Source organism: Vigna umbellata, chromosome 4 (assembly GCF_029865625.1).
Source record: "Vigna umbellata cultivar VRB3 chromosome 4, Vumbellata_1.0, whole genome shotgun sequence".
Taxonomy (NCBI): Eukaryota; Viridiplantae; Streptophyta; class Magnoliopsida; order Fabales; family Fabaceae; genus Vigna; species Vigna umbellata.
This window is the reverse complement of record NC_142168.1, coordinates 41,130,136-41,154,695: the sequence shown is the minus strand read 5'-3', so window position 1 is coordinate 41,154,695 and position 24,560 is coordinate 41,130,136. Positions and strand designations below refer to the sequence as shown.

At 41.5% G+C, this 24,560-nt stretch overlaps 3 protein-coding genes across 3 annotated transcripts; 2 read left to right on the top strand and 1 right to left on the bottom strand.

Moving 5' to 3' along the window:
* Positions 1 to 1,639: 1,639 nt before the first annotated feature.
* On the bottom strand, positions 1,640 to 4,794 carry LOC148200224 (uncharacterized). The gene is made up of 5 exons (XM_088114169.1): positions 4,658 to 4,794; positions 3,954 to 4,210; positions 3,313 to 3,456; positions 3,015 to 3,220; positions 1,640 to 2,001 (listed from the first exon to the last, which is right to left on the bottom strand). Exons 1-5 carry the CDS (start codon positions 4,688 to 4,690, stop codon positions 1,856 to 1,858), a joined length of 786 nt encoding a protein of 261 aa, XP_087970295.1. The 5' UTR covers positions 4,691 to 4,794; the 3' UTR covers positions 1,640 to 1,855.
* A 729-nt stretch (positions 4,795 to 5,523) lies between these two features.
* Positions 5,524 to 8,939, top strand: LOC148200223 (uncharacterized). Its single transcript, XM_088114171.1, has 2 exons — positions 5,524 to 5,770; positions 8,751 to 8,939. The coding sequence occupies exons 1-2, from the start codon at positions 5,524 to 5,526 to the stop codon at positions 8,840 to 8,842; spliced, it is 339 nt and encodes a 112-aa protein (XP_087970297.1). The 3' UTR covers positions 8,843 to 8,939.
* Positions 8,940 to 9,080: 141 nt separating this feature from the next.
* Positions 9,081 to 14,588, top strand: LOC148200222 (uncharacterized). The gene is made up of 2 exons (XM_088114170.1): positions 9,081 to 11,399; positions 14,380 to 14,588. Exons 1-2 carry the CDS (start codon positions 11,153 to 11,155, stop codon positions 14,469 to 14,471), a joined length of 339 nt encoding a protein of 112 aa, XP_087970296.1. The 5' UTR covers positions 9,081 to 11,152; the 3' UTR covers positions 14,472 to 14,588.
* Positions 14,589 to 24,560: the final 9,972 nt, after the last annotated feature.

Sequence of the window (24,560 nt, the reverse complement as noted above, 5' to 3'; positions counted from 1 at the left end):
GGGTACGGGTAGTATACTACCCACCCCGCGGATACCCGTTACCAGCAAAAAATTAAAAAATAAATAATTTATATATTTTTTAATTAAATTTAATTAAAAATAAAATAAAATTATATTTTATTAGTTTAAATTTAATTAAAATTAAATTTTAATTTACATTTAATTTAATTTATATTATATATATATATATTTGTATTTTTATTTAAATTTTATTTTAAAAATGTATTAAATATTTTTTTTTATTTTTTGTGGGTATCCACGGGTACCCGCGGATTTTAAAATATGCGCGGGTATCTTTTAAACGGATACCCGACAGGTAGCGGGTACGGTTTTATCCGACGTATCGGGTTGCGGATAGACACTACCTGTATCCGACCCGACCCGTTGCCATCCCTACCCATGATAGGATAGGCCATCGACTAACCTATTTTGACAACAATACTTTTAACTCTTTAAGTGGTAATGTGTTTAAATGGTCACACCACAATAGGCCACTCCCAATATTGAATTTGTTTTATGGAAATTACTCTCATTTACGATTTAAACATAATTATTTTAACAGATATCATACACAAATTCTAGCATTTTACCTTTTATAATTATATATAGGGTTAAATATGTTTCTAGTCCCTAAACTATTGGTCATTTCTGATTTTCGTCCCTCTCTCAAAATAAGGTACAATTTGGTCCTCATTTTTTTCAAAACTTTGGTTTTAGTCCTCGAAAACTAACACCGTTACAAATTTGGTAGTTTTCGAGGTTAGTTTTCGAGGACTAAAACCAAAGTTTCGAGGACTAAAACTAAAGTTTCGAAAAGAATGAGGACCAAATTTTATCTTATTTTGAAAAAGGGATGAAAACCAGAAATGACCAATAGTTTAATGACTAAAAACATATTTAACCCTTATATATATAAACTCAAATATATTTTCAGGTCTTATAAATTAACAGCTTACTATTTTGGTTCCATACACTTTTATTTTTAATCCTTAAAGAAATTTGAAATCGTTCTTCTTATAGTTCTTAAAAAACATATGAATTTTGATTTTAGTTAGTAAAATGTTTTTTTTTCATTTTAATTTCTCTAAAATATTTAATCTCTATTTTTAATTTCTAATATTCTTTCTGAAGATAAATAAATACATTCATTCAAGTAATACTTACTGTTTCATATACCATCATCTTCCAAATTATCGTTTAACAATCTCGAAAAAGCAAAAAAAAATAAAAATTTGTTTTATCAACCAAATATGGTTTTCTGGCCAAATTTGTTTTATCAACCAAAAACTCTCACGTATTTCACCACCAAATAATTTAAATTTATTGGTCAAATATATTTTTTATTCCAAATTATTTTTAAAAATTATATTTCACCCGAATTATAAATCTAATACAAATTCTCTCTAATAAACATGTAAAAGTTATTTTATAATCCAAGATACAAAATTTATCACCAATTAAAACATATTTACATCATTTTCAGAAAACAAAAGAATAAAATAAATATATAAAATTTGGTTTAGAAAAAATACAATATTTTAAAATAATTTAAAGATAAAAAACATACTTAATTCTAAAATTATTTAATCTTATTGCACATTAATTTGTTTTATATATCATTGTTTGAAAGCCAAACCAATGTCGATGTGTTTCATTCATTGAATCGTCCATGACTTCATAAGTTTACAAAAAGTAAATCACTTTGATAAACATAGTAGCTGACAAAATCATCTCATTACTATACAACACATACTTTCTAATGTTTTTTTAGGAAAAATTTTAAAAGTGAGAGCAAATGAAAGTTGGAAACACAGCCACCTCCAAAGAAAAGAACACAAGAAAGAGAAAAGAAATGTTAATCACTTGAGTAATCATCACCTTCTTCATGATCAGCAACAATTTTCTCTATAAACTGTTTACGGACTCCTTCAATGACTGCTTCATTTCTACTATGACCATCATTAAGAACAGGATTCGATTGGCACAACACTAATGCAACACCTGATATTCCACAATGCAAATAATTCAATGTCTTATCACTACACAACTTTTAAAGAATGTAAGACAAAGCAAGCAAACCCGATTTTATTATCCAATATCTATCTCCAAAGAAAATATTCATCCAAATTAAAGGAATACCAAAATTTTGTATTATCCCTCTCCTCACCAAGTAACATATATCATCAGATCTGTTGTCGTTCTTTATTATTTACATATTAATTTATTAATTTTTGTAAAATATTTGATATCAAAAGAAAAATTTCATTTAAGGTAAAAGTTATTCGGTAGAAAAAAATAACCTAATTAGTCAATCAAATGGATTGACACAAAATTTGTCTACAAAGAATGAGGAGTGGAGTGAGACAACGGAGTGCCAATGACATTGGCATGACTACCAAAACTAAAGGGTAGAGACTGAGAGAAAAAGAGTCACAATTCAAAAATTAAAGAGAAATACCATTTGGTGAAGGTAGATCTAGGAATAGAAACTATTTGAAGAACTACAATAAGCTACTTCAATTTTGAAGAGCTTTTATGAAAAGAGTGTCAGCTCCTCCTCCTTTTAAGGAGAAGGAAAGCCACAGAACAGCTAACCAAACACTACCTAAATGTAATAATGTTATCAAAATGATGTAGACCAAAACAAAATTTGACTATTTAGGGAGATAGTTATCAGGATCAAGGTCATCGGTCATCAGTGGCAGATGAAGGCCAACATTTCACCATAAAAAAGACCATCCATGGTGCTGATAGTTGGCCTCGCTTCACAAATTTCCTGTGGCAGAGGGGTTGAAGAACACCTCCTTATAGTCTTATGGCAGCACTATAACAATTATTTAACAAAATTGATGAGGATTACATTCACACTGGAAGCAAAAACCTTTAAACTAGTTCTAGTATGTCATAAAAATTGCATCACTTATTGTTAGAAACTCCTCTGAAAGCTTGGCCTTTAATTCCATCAAAATAAAAGAACATAAAACTACGAGGCTGGCAGTTTTAGACATAAATACCTTCAGGAGTACATCTTCGCCCGAAACTGTGCAGACCCACGTAATTTCCTTTAACTGCCCCATTGTTATAAACCAATAAAGTCGGAACATTTCGATCTGGATAATTTGGGATACAATCTGTAGATATTATCTTAACAAATTTTGTTGCAGGATATTTTCTTGCCAATTCTTCAATGCTTTGCATCAACAAGCCACATTCAGAAATCCTGTCAAAAACACATAAACAGTCACCATAAGAAACATGACCCTGAAAAGCTATAGATTATAGAATCAAAGAAATTCCAAAATCAAATCATACCCATCCTTGTAAAGGATGACAACCACCCAAACATCAGATGGAGCCTGTGACACCTCTCGAACAAAATCAGATCCTGAAATAGGAATCACAGATCCAAACCTAAGTACTTTAGCTGCCTCTTGAATCTCAGCCAACCTCTTCTTCCTGTCACAACAAAATGATTCAATTAAGAACAATAAACACACACACACGCAAGTAAACCAAATTTTGCTTTCTCATAATCTCATTTATTCCTACTTTTCAAGTAAGTTCAGCGCAAAAAAGCCATAAACAAGAGCGAAAATAGGCTCTTAAGCTTTAATTCACCATAAAATGTTAATCCAGAAAACAATACCTAACAAAATCGTATTGATAACATACAAAATATGGAACAAAAGGGTAATTAAACAGACTCCTAAGCATTAATTTGCTCTAAAATATCAAATCCACAACAATTCCCAACCAAGTTGTACTCATCAACAAATAAAATAAACACACAAATACAAGTCTCATACAGTTGTTCTCAAGCAAACAATACAAAGAGTCCCATCAACAAAATCCTTATAAGCTTCAAATTTTGTTCAATCTCGACCACCTTGGAGAAAAACAAAACCAACACACGAAAGAAAAACCTTGAAAAAACCAAAAAGGTGAAGGAGAACCTATATTCTTGGAGGAATCGATCATCGTCGAGGTCGTCTTCGAGGTCTTCGAGTTCTTCGGAGGTTTTGGAATCGATCCAGGTTTTGTCTTTGGGTTGGTCATCAGAGGAAGGGGTGAAAGGTGGGGGCTTGAAAGCGGGTGGCTTTTCGGGCAAATTTCCAAGCTTTCTCTGGATATCGTCCCATTGAGTAGAGGCTCCTTCTACGTCCTTGTACACGAAATGGTAATCGCCCATACTTCTAGCTTCTCTTTCAATCTGGATTTTGATTACAGAACCAATTTGGGTGCCTCAATGTCTTTCTTTTAAATCATGCCCAATGTAATATACAATCTAAAGACAATGAATTTTTTTTATAAAATCAATTAAAAATTATTACTTTCAAGACAAACAACTCAACCATTAATTTCAAAATTATTAGTGTGAATTTATTTTTTATGGGTAGGTTGTTTATTTAATCGAGGCTTAATAGCACTAATTGTATCAATTTTTTAGGTTTATTCAGAATTATCCTAATTTTTTTTAAATGTACGTCCTAAATAATATAGTCCTAAAAAATATAATTTATATTTAATTTAGTTTTTTTTAAAAAAGAATAAATCGTTAATCGTGTCTTGTGTAACATGTAAGACCCGTATTTTAAGGACTGGTGGGGACATGGTGGTCACCCACCTTTTTCATTATTGGAGGTGCATTATTACTTACTGGAAGCTTAGCAAAGGGAGGGCCGACATTCATTTTCCAAACACATTCTTTCTCTCTCTAAAACTTCATTCCAAAATTCTCTCACTTCTCTCTAAGATTCCAGCACCTTGGACCGTGAAGGTGGCTTCTCCTTTTGCTGGACCAACTACGTCTTTAAGGTGTTGGACCGTTTCCTCCAAGTGCTACTGGTGCTGTTGCCGCTGTCCATCCAGCCAGGCAGTGACACCTCTTGCATGCTGCTACTGCTGTCCGTGAAACCAAATCAGACTGTGTGTTCTCTTCATTTTTGCAGGTCTCAAGCTTGCTAGATCCGTGAGTCAACTTCATTCTCAAGTAATTTGGTGCAGCATTTGAAAAAGGAAATCAACCTGTGATAAGAAGTGCACCGTTCCAGCTCCAAAACAATTCATGCGTGTTCTTTGGAATAAAAGAAGCAACGTCCTCTTCCTTCAGATGTCCCATGTGCACTTTCTTCAATTAATTTCTTGGACATGGGGAATAAAGTCGTGAGTGGTGTGTGTTTCTTCTAAACCAGTTTTGAAATGAGTGATAAAGTGGGCCATAATGCTTTCTTCCAACAAAATAGTCACCTTATATTATATAAGTGGTGGCTCCCATTTTTATTCTAGCAATAATGGACATGCAAAAGTGTAGGGCCGTGTGCTATTTACACTTCAACAAATTCAACTTTTGCATTTAGGAGTCCTCCACGTGAGCTTTCAACCAATTGGTGGCCCCCTCATTCCATCAAGCACGGTTTGCATACTCCAAAAAGAATGTTCCAATTAAATTCCAAAACATTGCTTGCTGCCGAAATGAATGGCCATGGGCCGTGTGGCTGTGAATCAAAAGCATAGAAGAGAGCCATGTGGGAGAGCAGCCAGAGGAAGGGCACCCTTCCTTCCATTTCCAGCCGTTCAAAGAGCACCCAAGGGAAGCAGCACCAACTTCAGAAGTGCAGAGAGGAGGATTTGGGTTGGACATCTTGTGAGAGTGAAGCTGTTGCAGTAAGATCTGGGAGAGGAAGGGGAGAACTACTGAAGTTTCAAGGAGATCTTGATCTGCACGTCTGGAAGGAGATAGATCCCAAATTTACATGGAAGTCTTCAAGAGGTAAGGGGAGTTTGTTTTATTTCTTTGATTTTTAAGATAGTTGTGTTTGCTGCAAATCTGGGTAGGATTTGGGAAGAAGGGGATGAAGATAGGGTGTTTCTGGGTTTTCTCTGGAACCTGCGTGATTCTGCAGAATTCTGCAGAATGAGCGTACGTCCAATTTTGGTGAGTCAAAATTGGACGTTCGTCCCAACAGTGCTCGACCAGATAGTGGTCGACCAACTTCAGAACGTTCGTCCAATTCTGGTCAAATTGGACGTTCGTCCAAATTGATTGAGCGTTCGGTCCTGCACGAACGTCCGAGTTCGTTCGTCATAATATAAGGGACGCTCGTCCAAGAGGTATTTAAACAGTAACTTATGAGCGTTCGTTCGTAACTTAGTATTTTGGTGGAGTAATCTTGAACGTTCGGCCTTGATCTCAAGACGAACGTCCGTAGGTTGTAATGAGCGTTCGGTCATTCTATGGGTTAACGAACGTCCGTTCTTTAAGGATTTTGATCTTTAAGCGCTCGTCCAAACAGTGATGAATTCAGGATAGCGTCCAAGGTTTTAGCGTTCGGCTGATCGACTTTGCGTTCGGCTCGGTAGTTGAGCGTTCGGTTTTGGAGTATAAGTGAGCGTTCGGTTTTGGAGTATAAGTGAGCGTTCGGTTTTGGAGTATAAGTGAGCGTTCGGTTTTGGAGTGTAAGTGAGCGTTCGGTTTTTGATATCAGAGAGCGTTCGGTTATAAGTGTTCGGTATGGATCTTAGACGTTCGTCCTTGTCTTTGAGAGCGTTCGTCCTTGAGTTGGTGAGCGTTCGTCCTAGAATTGGTGAACGTTCGTCCATAGTTTTAGGAGCGTTCTTCCTTGGTTTTTGAGCGTTCGTCCTTAGTTCTGTGAGCGTTCGTCCTTGGAGTTCGGGAGCGTTCGTCCTTGGAGTGCTGGAGCGTTCGGCCTTTGATGAGGATTGATCCCAGAACGTTCGTTCAGACAGCATCAGAGTTGGAAATAGCGTTCGGTAATAATGCATAAATCCGTGGGAGTATTTTGAAGCAATTATTGAGAATTGTTGGTTATTTTCCTTGATCCAATATTGGTTTAGTTATACATATTATTGAGAATATGTATGACTTCGTGATTGAGCACGTATATTCTAGTTATACATATTATTGAGAATATGTATGACTTCGTGATTGAGCACGTATATTCTAGTTATACATATTATTGAGAATATGTATGACTTCGTGATTGAGCACGTTTATTCAGTTGGAGGTGGTACATACACTATGTTATTTACTTGTAACTTCGTCGGTCTTTTTAGCATTTTTGCTAGTCTCACGCGTGAGACGGAGATTCGAGTGTCACCTTCTTCTGCGCGAGGAGGTGAATGTCTCGCCCACTGACTTCGGCTCGTGTTGAGTATAGTGCATCGTTACGCGTAGTATCGATGTTTTTACTCGTTAGTCCTTGAGGAGTCGGGGAGATAGGTCTGAAGTCGCGATGGATGACGGCTCGGGTCGCCTGTTATTGAGAGCAGGTTATGACGACGAATTACAAGTAAACGACATCAGTTTATGAAAGACTAGTCTGCAGAGTCATGTGAGTAGATTTATCATGGGGATTGTTATAGTATTTGTAGTGGGTTTATAATGTGATAATTCTGGTTATTCATCTGCATGTTGTGGCTGTGGCTTCTAACTGTGATAGTCGTACAGATACGGGAGAGATGGTAGTGCAGATAAAGTTGGATTTGGAATACTTCAAGAGAGAGACGAGAAGTAAAACTTGTTGGATCTATAGGTAGTAACGAGCGTTCTTACTAACGACGTTCGGTCTTCGTGTTATTTATTTTCTGGTAGCGAGTGTTATTAGGTAACAGTTGATCTTGATGTTAGTGGATCTGAGGTAGCTAGCGTCCGATCTTAATTTGGTAACCTGAGGTTTAGTTTGATTACGTTCGGTCAGTACTGAGGTGTTCAGCAGAGTACTGTAGGTGTTTAACCCAGACTCAAGCGTTCTTTATTATAGTGTTCTGTCTCGTAGCGATGGTTCTTAGGGAATGATCTTTATTGGTGATGTTGCTCTGAGGATGTAATCATTTATAGGGAGTGACCAGCCTTGATAGTCGTTGAGGTAACAATCGATTAATAAATAGTGATTAGTTGTGATGATGCATGATTCAGGAAGTGATCATTCTTAGGTAATGCTCGGGTCGGATGATGATTGTCTCAGGTAAGGATCATTAATAGTTAGTGGTTGTACGTAGGGAACATCCGGTCTCGATGAGGTTACCCTCAGATAGAATTAAATCCAGTAAAGTGATCAATTAAGTGTTCGTCTGAAGGGTACTTAATCTGTGGTGTGCGAGATTTGATCTTTGAGCAATCGTTCGAATAGTGTTCGAAGTAATAGTAATTGTTCTAGTAGAGTACACTGTCTTAACGTGAAGTCTAAGCACTTGATCTTAATCAGCGTTTGATCTTTTGGTATTCAACCTAATGGTATTCGGTATAATAGCGTTGATGTTTAGTTTCGAGCTTAAGTGATCAATCTTAATGTTCGTATAAACAGTATCCGATGTAATATAAGTTCGTTGATTTATCGTTTGATTCAGTAATGATATGATATCTGGGTATGTATTGAGGTTGAGTGCACTGTAGTAGGATGTCTTGATCTGTGGTTGATTGTGGATATATTGAGGGGACTAAGAATGAAATCACAAGTGGGGCACCTTCCATTGATTTGCTCATCAATGTATCATCCGGATGAGAGTCTATTGTGTACTGGATTGATTATTAGGTATTATGGGATGAGTGTCCAACAGGAATTGTGGTACGTTGGTTGGAGGATGTCTGATTTAATTATCATATGATATTTGTGTTGAAATAACTATGCAAGTTTTATAAATGATGTGTTTCAGGTTAACTCACCCTTACTTTGCTTGTTTGTGCATGTGAATGCGATGATCGTATAATGTGTGATGTTATACGGGAGCAGTTGAAGGATTGTCACGTGATCCTGTGCAAGTGGAGGAAGAGATGAAAGATCGAATTAGAAGGATTCAATGTTATCTTTGCAGTTGCGTCTGAGCTTAAAACTGATGTATAGATTTTAGTTGATGTTCGGGATGTTATGTATTATTATAATATTTAAGTTTTGAAATAATTTTTAATTTTTGGGATGTTACAGTAATGGTATCAGAGCAGTTCATCCTTAGGATGACCTGTGTGTTGTGAGTTTGCCATGTCTTCTCTGTGAAGAATTGAGTGTAAATGGTATGATTTACCACTTCCTCCGTGTCTATATAGTAAGGTGTGTATCTAACTAGATGTTTTGAGAACAGAAAACGTCTTGATAAGAGTAATGAGGGTGCACACTCATGACTTTTACCATAGATGGTTTTCCTTTCTTAATTCTGAAGGTTAGAGTTAAGAAGGAGTTAGAGTTTTAGTGGAGTTTCCTGTAGTAATTCATGTCTTGTTCTTGCTTTCGTGGTGGTCTAATGTGCTCGATAGTAGTAGAGGAATACATGTTCAAGGACAACTTGAGTTGTATACCTTTATTAGAATTGGTTTAAGCCTTTGAGACAAGTTCTTGCTGCGAAGATAGGAGTTAGAAGACTTAAAGTTAAGCTTAGGAGGGCAAGTGAAGATATTGGAGTTTAGGAGTAAGGTTATGGGTGATGAGAAATTCCAGAAATCAAGCCATAAGGTCATATGTTGTACTTTCGCAAGGAGTTCAGAGGCTAGATTAAGAGAAGCTTTGGATAAATATGGTTGTAACAAGGTTGGAGAAATAAGTTGGGTTTAGAATATCAGTAATGTTAACAGTCAGAAGAAAAGGACGTGTTGGCAAGAAACTGGGTGACGCTGTGAGAGTTTGGTAACATGAACCCAGGTATTAGTGATGGTTGGAATCTGAATAAGAAAATGGTGGATGACCTAAAATTTAAATTAAGAATGGAATAGGAAATTCTATAGCAGACTAGGGGAAATAAGTATCAAGAAAGGAAGTAGAAGGAGAAAATTTCGAGAAGTAGTTAGATAAGGCAAGACCTCCTGGAAAATGATAGTTGCTTCTTAGTGTTATCACCCATGGAAGCGACTCAAGCTTCAGATCTTGCGGCGAAGGAGAATTCGGAGTGTAAACTTCGTGGTCGCGAATGACTTCTTTGATGTTTTCCTGAAAGAAGTTTATGGTTTCCTCCTTCACAAGAGCATGAAGATCATTTTAGGTAAGTGTTTGAGGTTGAGAGTATGCAAGCCAGAAAGGATTTGTCATTTGAAGTGCAACCAGTAAGGATCGAGGACGAACTGTTAAACGATTTAAGGTCATCTGGAATGGTATAACAGGCAACCACCTGAAGGTTAGAGGATGAGATGAGAGAAATTACCTCGACTAGTTCCGATAAACTTAATTTTCGAGGACGAAAATTTTTGTTGTTGGGGAGAATGTAAGACCCGTATTTTAAGGACTGGTGGGGACATGGTGGTCACCCACCTTTTTCATTATTGGAGGTGCATTATTACTTACTGGAAGCTTAGCAAAGGGAGGGCCGACATTCATTTTCCAAACACATTCTTTCTCTCTCTAAAACTTCATTCCAAAATTCTCTCACTTCTCTCTAAGATTCCAGCACCTTGGACCGTGAAGGTGGCTTCTCCTTTTGCTGGACCAACTACGTCTTTAAGGTGTTGGACCGTTTCCTCCAAGTGCTACTGGTGCTGTTGCCGCTGTCCATCCAACCAGGCAGTGACACCTCTTGCATGCTGCTACTGCTGTCCGTGAAACCAAATCAGACTGTGTGTTCTCTTCATTTTTGCAGGTCTCAAGCTTGCTAGATCCGTGAGTCAACTTCATTCTCAAGTAATTTGGTGCAGCATTTGAAAAAGGAAATCAACCTGTGATAAGAAGTGCACCGTTCCAGCTCCAAAACAATTCATGCGTGTTCTTTGGAATAAAAGAAGCAACGTCCTCTTCCTTCAGATGTCCCATGTGCACTTTCTTCAATTAATTTCTTGGACATGGGGAATAAAGTCGTGAGTGGTGTGTGTTTCTTCTAAACCAGTTTTGAAATGAGTGATAAAGTGGGCCATAATGCTTTCTTCCAACAAAATAGTCACCTTATATTATATAAGTGGTGGCTCCCATTTTTATTCTAGCAATAATGGACATGCAAAAGTGTAGGGCCGTGTGCTATTTACACTTCAACAAATTCAACTTTTGCATTTAGGAGTCCTCCACGTGAGCTTTCAACCAATTGGTGGCCCCCTCATTCCATCAAGCACGGTTTGCATACTCCAAAAAGAATGTTCCAATTAAATTCCAAAACATTGCTTGCTGCCGAAATGAATGGCCATGGGCCGTGTGGCTGTGAATCAAAAGCATAGAAGAGAGCCATGTGGGAGAGCAGCCAGAGGAAGGGCACCCTTCCTTCCATTTCCAGCCGTTCAAAGAGCACCCAAGGGAAGCAGCACCAACTTCAGAAGTGCAGAGAGGAGGATTTGGGTTGGACATCTTGTGAGAGTGAAGCTGTTGCAGTAAGATCTGGGAGAGGAAGGGGAGAACTACTGAAGTTTCAAGGAGATCTTGATCTGCACGTCTGGAAGGAGATAGATCCCAAATTTACATGGAAGTCTTCAAGAGGTAAGGGGAGTTTGTTTTATTTCTTTGATTTTTAAGATAGTTGTGTTTGCTGCAAATCTGGGTAGGATTTGGGAAGAAGGGGATGAAGATAGGGTGTTTCTGGGTTTTCTCTGGAACCTGCGTGATTCTGCAGAATTCTGCAGAATGAGCGTACGTCCAATTTTGGTGAGTCAAAATTGGACGTTCGTCCCAACAGTGCTCGACCAGATAGTGGTCGACCAACTTCAGAACGTTCGTCCAATTCTGGTCAAATTGGACGTTCGTCCAAATTGATTGAGCGTTCGGTCCTGCACGAACGTCCGAGTTCGTTCGTCATAATATAAGGGACGCTCGTCCAAGAGGTATTTAAACAGTAACTTATGAGCGTTCGTTCGTAACTTAGTATTTTGGTGGAGTAATCTTGAACGTTCGGCCTTGATCTCAAGACGAACGTCCGTAGGTTGTAATGAGCGTTCGGTCATTCTATGGGTTAACGAACGTCCGTTCTTTAAGGATTTTGATCTTTAAGCGCTCGTCCAAACAGTGATGAATTCAGGATAGCGTCCAAGGTTTTAGCGTTCGGCTGATCGACTTTGCGTTCGGCTCGGTAGTTGAGCGTTCGGTTTTGGAGTATAAGTGAGCGTTCGGTTTTGGAGTATACGTGAGCGTTCGGTTTTGGAGTATAAGTGAGCGTTCGGTTTTGGAGTGTAAGTGAGCGTTCGGTTTTTGATATCAGAGAGCGTTCGGTTATAAGTGTTCGGTATGGATCTTAGACGTTCGTCCTTGTCTTTGAGAGCGTTCGTCCTTGAGTTGGTGAGCGTTCGTCCTAGAATTGGTGAACGTTCGTCCATAGTTTTAGGAGCGTTCTTCCTTGGTTTTTGAGCGTTCGTCCTTAGTTCTGTGAGCGTTCGTCCTTGGAGTTCGGGAGCGTTCGTCCTTGGAGTGCTGGAGCGTTCGGCCTTTGATGAGGATTGATCCCAGAACGTTCGTTCAGACAGCATCAGAGTTGGAAATAGCGTTCGGTAATAATGCATAAATCCGTGGGAGTATTTTGAAGCAATTATTGAGAATTGTTGGTTATTTTCCTTGATCCAATATTGGTTTAGTTATACATATTATTGAGAATATGTATGACTTCGTGATTGAGCACGTATATTCTAGTTATACATATTATTGAGAATATGTATGACTTCGTGATTGAGCACGTATATTCTAGTTATACATATTATTGAGAATATGTATGACTTCGTGATTGAGCACGTTTATTCAGTTGGAGGTGGTACATACACTATGTTATTTACTTGTAACTTCGTCGGTCTTTTTAGCATTTTTGCTAGTCTCACGCGTGAGACGGAGATTCGAGTGTCACCTTCTTCTGCGCGAGGAGGTGAATGTCTCGCCCACTGACTTCGGCTCGTGTTGAGTATAGTGCATCGTTACGCGTAGTATCGATGTTTTTACTCGTTAGTCCTTGAGGAGTCGGGGAGATAGGTCTGAAGTCGCGATGGATGACGGCTCGGGTCGCCTGTTATTGAGAGCAGGTTATGACGACGAATTACAAGTAAACGACATCAGTTTATGAAAGACTAGTCTGCAGAGTCATGTGAGTAGATTTATCATGGGGATTGTTATAGTATTTGTAGTGGGTTTATAATGTGATAATTCTGGTTATTCATCTGCATGTTGTGGCTGTGGCTTCTAACTGTGATAGTCGTACAGATACGGGAGAGATGGTAGTGCAGATAAAGTTGGATTTGGAATACTTCAAGAGAGAGACGAGAAGTAAAACTTGTTGGATCTATAGGTAGTAACGAGCGTTCTTACTAACGACGTTCGGTCTTCGTGTTATTTATTTTCTGGTAGCGAGTGTTATTAGGTAACAGTTGATCTTGATGTTAGTGGATCTGAGGTAGCTAGCGTCCGATCTTAATTTGGTAACCTGAGGTTTAGTTTGATTACGTTCGGTCAGTACTGAGGTGTTCAGCAGAGTACTGTAGGTGTTTAACCCAGACTCAAGCGTTCTTTATTATAGTGTTCTGTCTCGTAGCGATGGTTCTTAGGGAATGATCTTTATTGGTGATGTTGCTCTGAGGATGTAATCATTTATAGGGAGTGACCAGCCTTGATAGTCGTTGAGGTAACAATCGATTAATAAATAGTGATTAGTTGTGATGATGCATGATTCAGGAAGTGATCATTCTTAGGTAATGCTCGGGTCGGATGATGATTGTCTCAGGTAAGGATCATTAATAGTTAGTGGTTGTACGTAGGGAACATCCGGTCTCGATGAGGTTACCCTCAGATAGAATTAAATCCAGTAAAGTGATCAATTAAGTGTTCGTCTGAAGGGTACTTAATCTGTGGTGTGCGAGATTTGATCTTTGAGCAATCGTTCGAATAGTGTTCGAAGTAATAGTAATTGTTCTAGTAGAGTACACTGTCTTAACGTGAAGTCTAAGCACTTGATCTTAATCAGCGTTTGATCTTTTGGTATTCAACCTAATGGTATTCGGTATAATAGCGTTGATGTTTAGTTTCGAGCTTAAGTGATCAATCTTAATGTTCGTATAAACAGTATCCGATGTAATATAAGTTCGTTGATTTATCGTTTGATTCAGTAATGATATGATATCTGGGTATGTATTGAGGTTGAGTGCACTGTAGTAGGATGTCTTGATCTGTGGTTGATTGTGGATATATTGAGGGGACTAAGAATGAAATCACAAGTGGGGCACCTTCCATTGATTTGCTCATCAATGTATCATCCGGATGAGAGTCTATTGTGTACTGGATTGATTATTAGGTATTATGGGATGAGTGTCCAACAGGAATTGTGGTACGTTGGTTGGAGGATGTCTGATTTAATTATCATATGATATTTGTGTTGAAATAACTATGCAAGTTTTATAAATGATGTGTTTCAGGTTAACTCACCCTTACTTTGCTTGTTTGTGCATGTGAATGCGATGATCGTATAATGTGTGATGTTATACGGGAGCAGTTGAAGGATTGTCACGTGATCCTGTGCAAGTGGAGGAAGAGATGGAAGATCGAATTAGAAGGATTCAATGTTATCTTTGCAGTTGCGTCTGAGCTTAAAACTGATGTATAGATTTTAGTTGATGTTCGGGATGTTATGTATTATTATAATATTTAAGTTTTGAAATAATTTTTAATTTTTGGGATGTTACATAACATCCCAATTATATACGTGATGCATATATAATAAAGACGTCATTATGCATAATATAGGAAAGCAGTCAAGAGGATTACAATCATCCTTAGAATAGTGCGAAATTTCCGACTAAAGTAGGTTTAATCATTCACTAAGTCCCTATTTTCGCATGGAATCTCAATTTCGTCCCTTTCTTTCTGAAAATCTCAATTGGGTCCCAATTTTATGAAAATTGCAACAAATTGATCCTTTTCGTTAAATAGTGTCAAACGGCGTTAAAAAAATTGATGAGTGAATGCTGAGATGACGAACGAGCGCTCGTCCAGCAGCGAACGAGCGCTCGTCCAGCAGCGAACGAGCGCTCGTCCACCGAACGAACGGTCGTCCAGTGTGGAACGAACGGTTGTCCACCAGAGAACGGACGCTCGTCGACCTCTTACTGCTGGACAACCGTTCGTTCCACACTGGACGACCGTTCGTTCGGTGGTCGAGCGCTCGTTCGCTGCTGGACGAGCGTTCGTTCGCTGCTGGACGAGCGCTCGTTCGCTGATGGACGAGCGCTCGTTCGTCATCTCAGCATTCACTCATCAATTTTTTTAACGTCGTCCAGCCAAATTAACGGAAAGGATCGATTTGTTGCAATTTTCATAAAATTGGGACCCAATTGAGATTTTCAGAAAGAAAGGGACGAAATTGAGATTCCATGCGAAAATAGGGACTTAGTGAATGATTAAACCACTAAAGTATTAGAATTTCTCTCTGGAAATTTATGGAAAATTTAAAACTTTAAATACATAAAAGTTGTTCTAAATAATATGAATTCATGGAATAAGAACGAGCAATCCTAAGCTGCAGTACTTCCGTCTCCATCAAGAGTTGTTCCCAAAGTATCTTCCCCGCCATCTGCTCCCATCCAAGTGGATGATTATCGCCAAAGAAACATACACAAGCAATACAAACAAACAAGGGTGAGTTAGATATAAAAAGCATGTTATACAATCTCACACGACATGCAAACGTCACCCATACATGGTAAACTGACATCACAAGACTTGTTACCTTATACCCCGACCCGTTACTTTATAGACCGACTCGTCCGGACTAGAATGATTACCGAGCTATGGCGGGTTATGCACTCGTGGTGGCCTTTACTGCTTTGCAAAGCCATTGCCAATGGGTTCCACCCTACCACCCTCATGAGGTTAGTCCGTTCCGCGCCTTGGAGCATCCTGGAAGCCTCCAAGACTAGGACTTCCTGCTACTCCTCACCACATGGATCAATCCTCTCTACTTGAGAATGAAAGACCATTGGAGCGTTAGGAAAACCCCCAAGACTGAGCTACCATGCAATCATTCTATACACCCCCAAATCACCACCATGTATCCTCTCCTTGAGGATCATGGAATTACGTCCATGAATCATATTGTTACTTTGAAACTTAACCCAAGTCATGAATAACCAAATACCACCATATTATCACAGTAAATCCAACATACCTCATACATTCACATACTTCTCACGTAAATCACATCACAGTATATATATTCCAAACATTGTGCACAATCGACTCAACCCAAAACAACAGCAAAGTGAACTTAGAACCGAACACTATTGGTCGAGCACTATTTGGCCGAATGAGAAAAAAAAAAAACTTTGTGTGAATAATGGAGTCGAGAAGAGGATTGAATTAGAGGTTTTGGGTGTGATTTGACTGTATTTACACTTGTTCCCCATTGCTCCTCTATTTCTTCTGGGTTGTAGCTACTTATCCATATTTTATCCTCCCGTGTCCTTGGCCCCATTACAACCATAAAAGACCTTTTGATTCAAACATGCATATGTTTCTGAGTGTTGATTTTAGAGGTTTGCCAAGTCTGCTTGTGTTTGTTTTCTTGAGTACATCGAGCTGATATTATTATTTACCCTAGACACTTGAGAGAAACATTGAGAGTGCATCTGTGAGGTTTTGTTATTTTTGATTCACCTCTTGAGCTGATTAATTATTTTTGCCATACTGTGAATTGCTTGGAAGATTTCTGTAAGTATCTGCTTTATTTGATTTTGTGTTGGATATTGTCTACTTCTTTTCTTTGTCCAGATTTCTTGAGAATTGTGTAAATTCTGTTTATTTTTCTCATGAGTCTTTGTTTTCTGCGTGCTGAGTTTGTGTCGTATTCCTGGTGTCCTTTGGAACTATTCCCTGATTTGCGTCTTGATTTTTCCCAGGAGTGCAAAAGACTAAGTGTGGTCTATTTTGATGAATCAATATTTTCTCAATTTCACTTAGCTTATTGTACCGAATTTAATCCGGGAATTGTGCTAAAATGTCCGGTATTTTCCCATTTTTACTAATTGCGTTTAAATTGACCAGTAATTCTAATTTTAATTAATTTGAATTGTTTGAGACTAATTATTTGCATTAGTAATTGCAGAGAAAATTTTGGAAATACAATTTGGGACATTTGAAGATTAAATGAGAAATGACAATTGAGCCCAATGCATCTCAGCCATTTCAATTTTCGCACAGTGCTGCGTGAATTTTGTGTCAACTTGAATTGATAATTGAACGGTGCTAAGACCTCCCAACACTCTTAAGCAAGGCATCCAGCAGCTTGGGAGGCACTCACGGCCTAGGGGAAATTGAATTTGGAAGGCTACTGCCACACGTTTCACGGCTTGGCTGGAAGGATCACACAATGTTACACCAATTGGCAGCAAGCACATCTTATTTTTCTATCTTTGAAAGCATGCTCCACTAAGGACTGCTGCCACACACATGGAAAGGAAACTACACGGCACATGGATGAGATTCACGTTGCATTCTTAATGAAATAAAGAACATGAATGTTAGGGATTTTGGTAGGAATTCTAACACACGCGCAGTCTTACTCTCACGAAAACCCAAGTCACCGAACAAGGAATGAGAAAAGAGTATGTATTCACCAGAAAGGAAACTATTGTACAAAGCATTCCAGGAGCATAACCTCCTTCACCAGTGCTAAGACCGGTCACAATTCAACAAATGTCTAACCACCCGTCTGATACAACAAAGAGGTCCTTATATAGGCCTCTTTCCCCCCAAAACCCCTTAACTGTCTTGCAGTTAATTCCCAACTGACTTAACTGTCTCACAGTTAAGTCCAACTCCCTTAACGGCCTCTCCCGTTACATCTTCTGTTTCCCCTTTTTTCTCTCATAAACCCTCCATTCTCTAACATTACTCCCCTCCTGAAAACCGACCTTGTCCCCAAGGTCAAACTCGGGAAATTGTTCCTGCATCAAACTCCGATCCTCCCATGTTGCACTGTCTGCCCCTCCATCTTGCCATTCAACTAAAACCTGTTCACGCTGTTCCTCCTCATGCTGCTGGACCCTTCTATTCAACACCTTATTTGGCCAGCATGTGTATCCCCCGACTTGCAAGTCTGCTGGCAGCTCAGCTTCCACCTGCTTTGTCCCAATCGCCAACTTCAACTGGGACACGTGGAAAACCGGGTGAATCCTGGCTGTCGCTGGTAATTCTAATCTGAATGCCACCTCCCCTATCTTCTGGATCACTTTGAACGGCCCATAGTATCTAGCCTTTAACTTCGAATGCAATTTTACCGTCATAGACGTTTGTCGGTGGGGCCTTATCTTTAAAAATACCCAATCATCTACCTTAATGTTTATCGGCCTCCTCTTACGATTTGCTTGCTTTACCATCGTGTCTTGCGCCTTCGATAAATGGTATCGCAGCTGCTGTAATGCTTCATCTCTTGTCTGTAATTCTTGAGCTACTGCTTCCACCCTTGTTTCCCCCGGAATAAACCTTGCCAGCGACGGAGGTGCCCTCCCATAGACCGCTTCAAACGGGGTACATTTGGCAGCTCCTTGATAACTGGTGTTGTACCAGTATTCTGCCCATGGAAGGACCACGGCCCATGTCTTAGGTTGCTCGGAACAGAAGCATCGTAAGTATCCCTCCAGCACCCTATTCAACACCTCTGTTTGGCCGTCCGTCTCCGGGTGGTATGCTGTGCTCATCCGGAGATGGGTTCCCTGCATCTTAAACATCTCGCTCCAAAAGGTACTGAGAAATAAAGGATCACGATCACTTACTATGGTCTTGGGAATCCCATGAAGCTTCACTACCTCTTTTACAAAAGCTTCCGCGACCGTTCGGGCAGTATAGGGATGTCTGAGTGGTATGAAGTGCCCGTATTTACTCAGGCGGTCGAGGTTTTTGCACCAAACTAGGCATATTTGCCTATAATATTACCAAAATGGGCAAATTCAACCGAATTTACGAAAATGGGGAAGTCGTGGGGGGCCCAAACGACTTCAAATGAAGAAGTCGTGCCCCTCCTGCACGACTTCACACTGTTCATAGCAACAGTGTTGAAGTCGTGCACCCCAAAAACGACTTCAAGACTTTGTAATCGATTACAATGTAATGGTAATCGATTACAGAGTGTTGAAATCATGACCACCCTGCACGACTTCAAATTTGTATGCCACCAAAAGCACTGGTAATCGATTACAAAACATGTGTAATCGATTACCAGGTTGTTTTGGTGCAAGGCAGAAGAGGACGCTCGTCCAGGCAGAAGCGGACGCTCGTCCAGGTAGAAGCGGACGCTCGTCCAGGCAGAAGCGGACGCTCGTCCAGGCAGAAGCGACGCTCGTCCAGGCAGAAGAGGACGCTCGTCCAGCCAGGCAGAGAGAACGCTCGTCCCGAAAGCTAAGAGGACGTTCGTCCATCTAGCTAAGAGGACGCTCGTCAAGATGCGCTCAGTGGACGCTCGGTAGGAGAAGTGGACGCTCGTCCATTTTTAGTGAACGCTCGTCCACATACAGATCGTCCGCCCGGCGCAATTTTTCCAGAAAGTTTCACGCAAGAGTGCTTCTTCCAACATAACCCACCTGGTAATCGATTACCAAAATGGTGTAATCGATTACCAGTACGTTTTCTGCCTTCACATTTCCAGTCTTGCAGGGGTCAGGATTTCAACATTGTCTAATCAATTACCAAAAGATGGTAATCGATTACAGGACCCAGAAGTCGTTTTTAGGGTTCACGACTTCAACACTGTTGCTATGAACAGTGTGAAGTCGTGCAGGGGGGGCACGACTTCTTCATTTGAAGTCGTTTGGACCCCCCACGACTTCACTTTTAGTCAATTTTTGCCTACTTTGGTAATAAATACCACATTTTTGCCTACTTTGGTAACAAAGCCGGCGGTCGACAACTACCAATATAGCGTCCTGGCCCTTGGATTTTGGGAGTCGCACAATAAAGTCCATGCTGATGTCCTCCCATATAGCTTGTGGAATAGGCAGTGGTTGCAATAATTCCTGTGGGGACGCCGTCATATATTTGTGCTGCTGGCACACCAAACAGCGACTGACATACTCCGTCACTGATTTCTTCATCCCTTCCCAGTACAGCGACTGTGCCAATCTCCGGTAAGTTCTATAGACCCCCGAATGGCCCCCCGTCGAGGTGGTGTGAAACTCCGCCAACAATTTCTGTACCCACTCGGACTGTGCCGGAATAACCAGCCTCCCCTTGTAGTGCAATCGTTCATTCTCAAGGGTGTATGCCGGGTATTTGTTGGGATCCTGGAGGACTCCTTCTCGGATTTTTTTCAAGTTATCATCTTCCTCCACTTCTCGCATCACATCCGGAAAATCTTTCCAATACGGTCTGATTATCCCCATCAATTCACCACCCCCGTCATCCCCTTCAGTCTCATCCTTGTTCTCCAACTCCTCTCTACCTTTCCGTGATAATGCGTCAGCCACCCGGTTACTGGCTCCCGGTTTATACACTATGTCGAAATCGTAGCCGAGCAGTTTGGCTATCCAGTGTTGCTGCGCTTGTGTCGTCACCCTCTGTTCCAACAAAAACTTTAGACTTCTCTGATCCGTATACACCACAAATTTGTGACCCAACAAATATGGACGCCAATGTTGCACCGCCAGGGCCACCGCCATCAACTCCTTCTCGTAGATCGACTTGCCCAAGTTCGCTTCCGATAATGCTTTGCTAAAGTAAGCGATTGGTCTCCTTTTCTGGGTGAGCACCGCCCCAAGTCCCGTGCCCGACGCGTCGCATTCTACCTGGAAAGGTTGCGAGAAATCCGGCAACGCTAACACCGGTGCTGTGGTCACCGCTATTTTTAATCTTCCCATCGCTTCCCGGGCAGCCTCCGTCCACACAAAATTCCCCTTTTTCAACATCTCAGTCAAGGGCTTGGCTATCTTCCCATAGTCTCGGATAAATCGCCGGTAATATCCGGTGAGACCCAAGAATCCCCTCAACGCCTTCAGAGTTTTTGGCTCCTCCCACGCTATTACCCCCTCTATTTTTTCCTGATCCATCTGGACCCCTTCTCCTGATATGACGTGCCCCAAATATCTGATCGTCTTCTTCCCAAACTCACTCTTCTTCTGATTTGCCACCCAGTGATTTTGCTGTAAGAACCTCAACACTTGCTCCACGTGTCGTAAATGCTCCCCCCAGGTTGCACTGTAGATGAGTATGTCGTCAAAAAAGACGAGCGCGAATCTCCGCAAGAAGGGTCCAAGGAGGTCGTTCATGGCGCTCTGGAAAGTGGAGGGGGCATTTGTGAGGCCGAACGGCATCACAAGGAACTCGTAATGTCCCAAGTGAGTGCGGAACGCCGTTTTCTGCACGTCCTCCTTATTCATCCGAATCTGGTGATACCCAGCCTTGAGGTCCACCTTTGAAAAATATTGTGCGCCCTGGAGCTCGTCCAGCAGCTCTTCTATCACGGGAATTGGAAACTTGTTGGGAACCGTGGCGCGGTTGAGCGCTCGGTAATCTATACAAAACCGCCAACTCCCATCCTTTTTCTTGACGAGGATGACCGGGCTTGAATATGGACTTACGCTCGGTCGTATAATCCCTGCATGCAGCATGTCCGTCACTTGGCGCTCGATCTCTTCCTTCATGACGTGCGGGTAACGATAGGGACGTACGTTCACGGGGTCGGTTCCTTCTTTTAACGTAATCCGATGCTTCTCTTTTTTATTAGGTGGCAACCCGGTGGGTTCCTGAAATACCCCTGCATGTCTTGTTAAAATGTCCTCCAAGTCCCCGTTCGGCTCTTCCGCCCACTCTTCTCCCTCTACTTCCTTCGCGCTCGTCCTCTCGCCCTCCAAACTCCAGACAAACGCCCAAGCCTCCACCTCACTCAACTTCATTAACTTCTCAGGTTCGACCACCCTCTTATCCAACTTCGGATCGCCCTTAACAACCACCCTTTTTCCTGCATGGTCGAACGCCATGGTGGACTCCCGCCAGTTAAGGGTAATCTCCCCCAGCTTAGCTAGCCACTCCACGCCTAGGATCATGTCGACACCTCCCAGGTCGAACAAGTAAAATTTTTCCCCTATCGCAACTCCCCCCATGTCGACCACTACCTTCGGACAACATCCACTGGTCCTTTTCTTACGTCTGTCTCCCAGACTCACCTGGTAGGGAGGGGTATCCTCCTGTGCCAACTGTAATTCCTCCACCAACCGTCTACTCACAAAGTTGTGGCTGGCACCACTGTCAATCAATATCAGCACGTCTTTTCCTCCCACTTTTCCCTGCAACTTCAATGTTTTAGGTTGTGTCAGTCCACCAGCCGAGAACGCCGATAACTCCATGCCGGGAGGTTCTGGCTCTACATCTTCCCCTTCCACATCCTCTTCTTCATCTTCGGCCAGTATCACCACCCTTAAACTCTTCTCCGGGCACTGGTGCCCTGGGCTAAATGGCCCCCCACATCTGAAGCACCTTCCTTCTTCTCGGCGTTTTAGAAACTCAGGATAGGGCAGGTTTCTTGAGCTTCTTCCACGGCCATCACTTCCTCCGTGCATTCCGCCTCTCACCAGACCTCCTCCCGTAGTGCTGTCACGTCTAATGGACCCGACACTCTCGGTCGGGGTCGTTCGCATCGTCTGGCTCTTCGACGGATCGGTTCTTACCACCCCTGTTCCACCTCCTGTCGTTCGTCCCCATGATGGCGGGTTCCTGGATGGCGTCCACCCCATCAGACCTAGCCCTCGTAGAGCCTCTTCAACGTCTCGTGCTAGTTTCATAGCCGTCATCAAGTTTCGTGGGTCGTGGGGTGTCACCTGGCATCGCAATTCCTCCCGTAAGCCCGCCAGGAAGTATCCCAACAACTGGTCGTCCGAAAACGCTTTCGTCTGTCCGGCCAGAGCTTCAAATTCCTTCACATATTCCTCCACCGTGGCTGTTTGCTTGATCGCCGCCATCCTCTCAAAAATACCGCCCCGGTATCGACTCTCGAATCTGATCAACAACGCTTCTTTGAGCCCCTCCCATGTTCGGTCGCTCGCCTTTTCCTTCCAAAATTTAAACCAATAACCGGCGCTTCCCTCCATACTGATGTGGGCCAGTTCGATCTTCTCCGCCTCCGCCACCTTCTGTATCTCAAAGAATTTTTCGGCTCGAGTGATCCAATTCAACGGATCGGCTCCTTCAAACGCTGGTAACTCCACCCGTCGCCTCCAATTCGGTGGGTTCTCTGATCGTTCTCCTTCTCTTTCTCCTTCGGCTCCATCGCGCCGGCCACCCCCATTATCATTGACTGAACCATTGCTCCCGTCAGAGCTCTCCCCGTTTGGCTTGCTTCGCACACCCATCAGCCGTAACAGTTCTTGGATATCTTTACGCATCGCTATCGAGTCTTGTCGATTTGCCGCCGACTCCGCCTTCAACCCGTCAACTGTCATCTCCAAGTGTTCCATACGTCCTTCAACTACGTTCATTTTTCCTTCCATTCTGTTCTCCAGAGCATGTAACTTTCCCTCCATCGCGTTCTCTCTCCGATTGCGATCCGGCAGGTCGGACCACTTTGTTAGGGATTTTGGTAGGAATTCTAACACACGCGCAGTCTTACTCTCACGAAAACCCAAGTCACCGAATAAGGAATGAGAAAAGAGTATGTATTCACCAGAAAGGAAACTATTGTACAAAGCATTCCAGGAGCATAACCTCCTTCACCAGTGCTAAGACCGGTCACAATTCAACAAATGTCTAACCACCCGTCTGATACAACAAAGAGGTCCTTATATAGGCCTCTTTCCCCCCAAAACCCCTTAACTGTCTTGCAGTTAATTCCCAACTGACTTAACTGTCTCACAGTTAAGTCCAACTCCCTTAACGGCCTCTCCCGTTACATCTTCTGTTTCCCCTTTTTTCTCTCATAAACCCTCCATTCTCTAACAATGAAAGTGGCTGCCACATTTTGGAAGCAACTGGAAATAATGCAAGGAGACACCACACAGCTTGGAACGTGGTTTATTTGCATTTTGTAGAGTAAATGGCTCATGGACCGTCCATTCATGCCACATCCACATAGAAAAGACTTTTAAAACATTTTGGTTGGAAGCAAAACAGCAGCACGGTGCAGCCCATGATGACACAAGTTTTATTTTAGTTCACAATTTGCATTAAGGTGCTTATCATAGCTGGAAGCATGGAGGATATTTTTTTTTTTTTTTTGGTTCAATTGGTGACCCACGGCCTGCACACATTGACGTTCAAGCACATCCAGCGCTGAGGAAGGAAGGCCTTTTTAAGTCTAGCTGCAGTTGTTGAAGAGTTTTGTTCGTCCAGGAAGCAGCACACGGACGCAGAGGTGGAGAGATGGATCACGGCTGAATGGAGAGCTTACATCCAGCTGCCAAGTCTGTACACGTTGACACTGGTTTTTGCACCAAACTAGGCATATTTGCCTTTAATATTACCAAAATGGGCAAATTCAACCAAAATTACGAAAATGGAGAAGTCGTGGGAGCCAAACGACTTCAATTGAAGAAGTCGTGCCCCCTGCACGACTTCACACTGTTCATATCTACAGTGGTGAAGTCTTGCACCCCAAAAATGACTTTTGATGACCGTAATCGATTACAATGTAATGGTAATCGATTACAGAGTGTTGAAATCGTGACCCCCTGCACGACTTCAAATCAGTATGCCAAA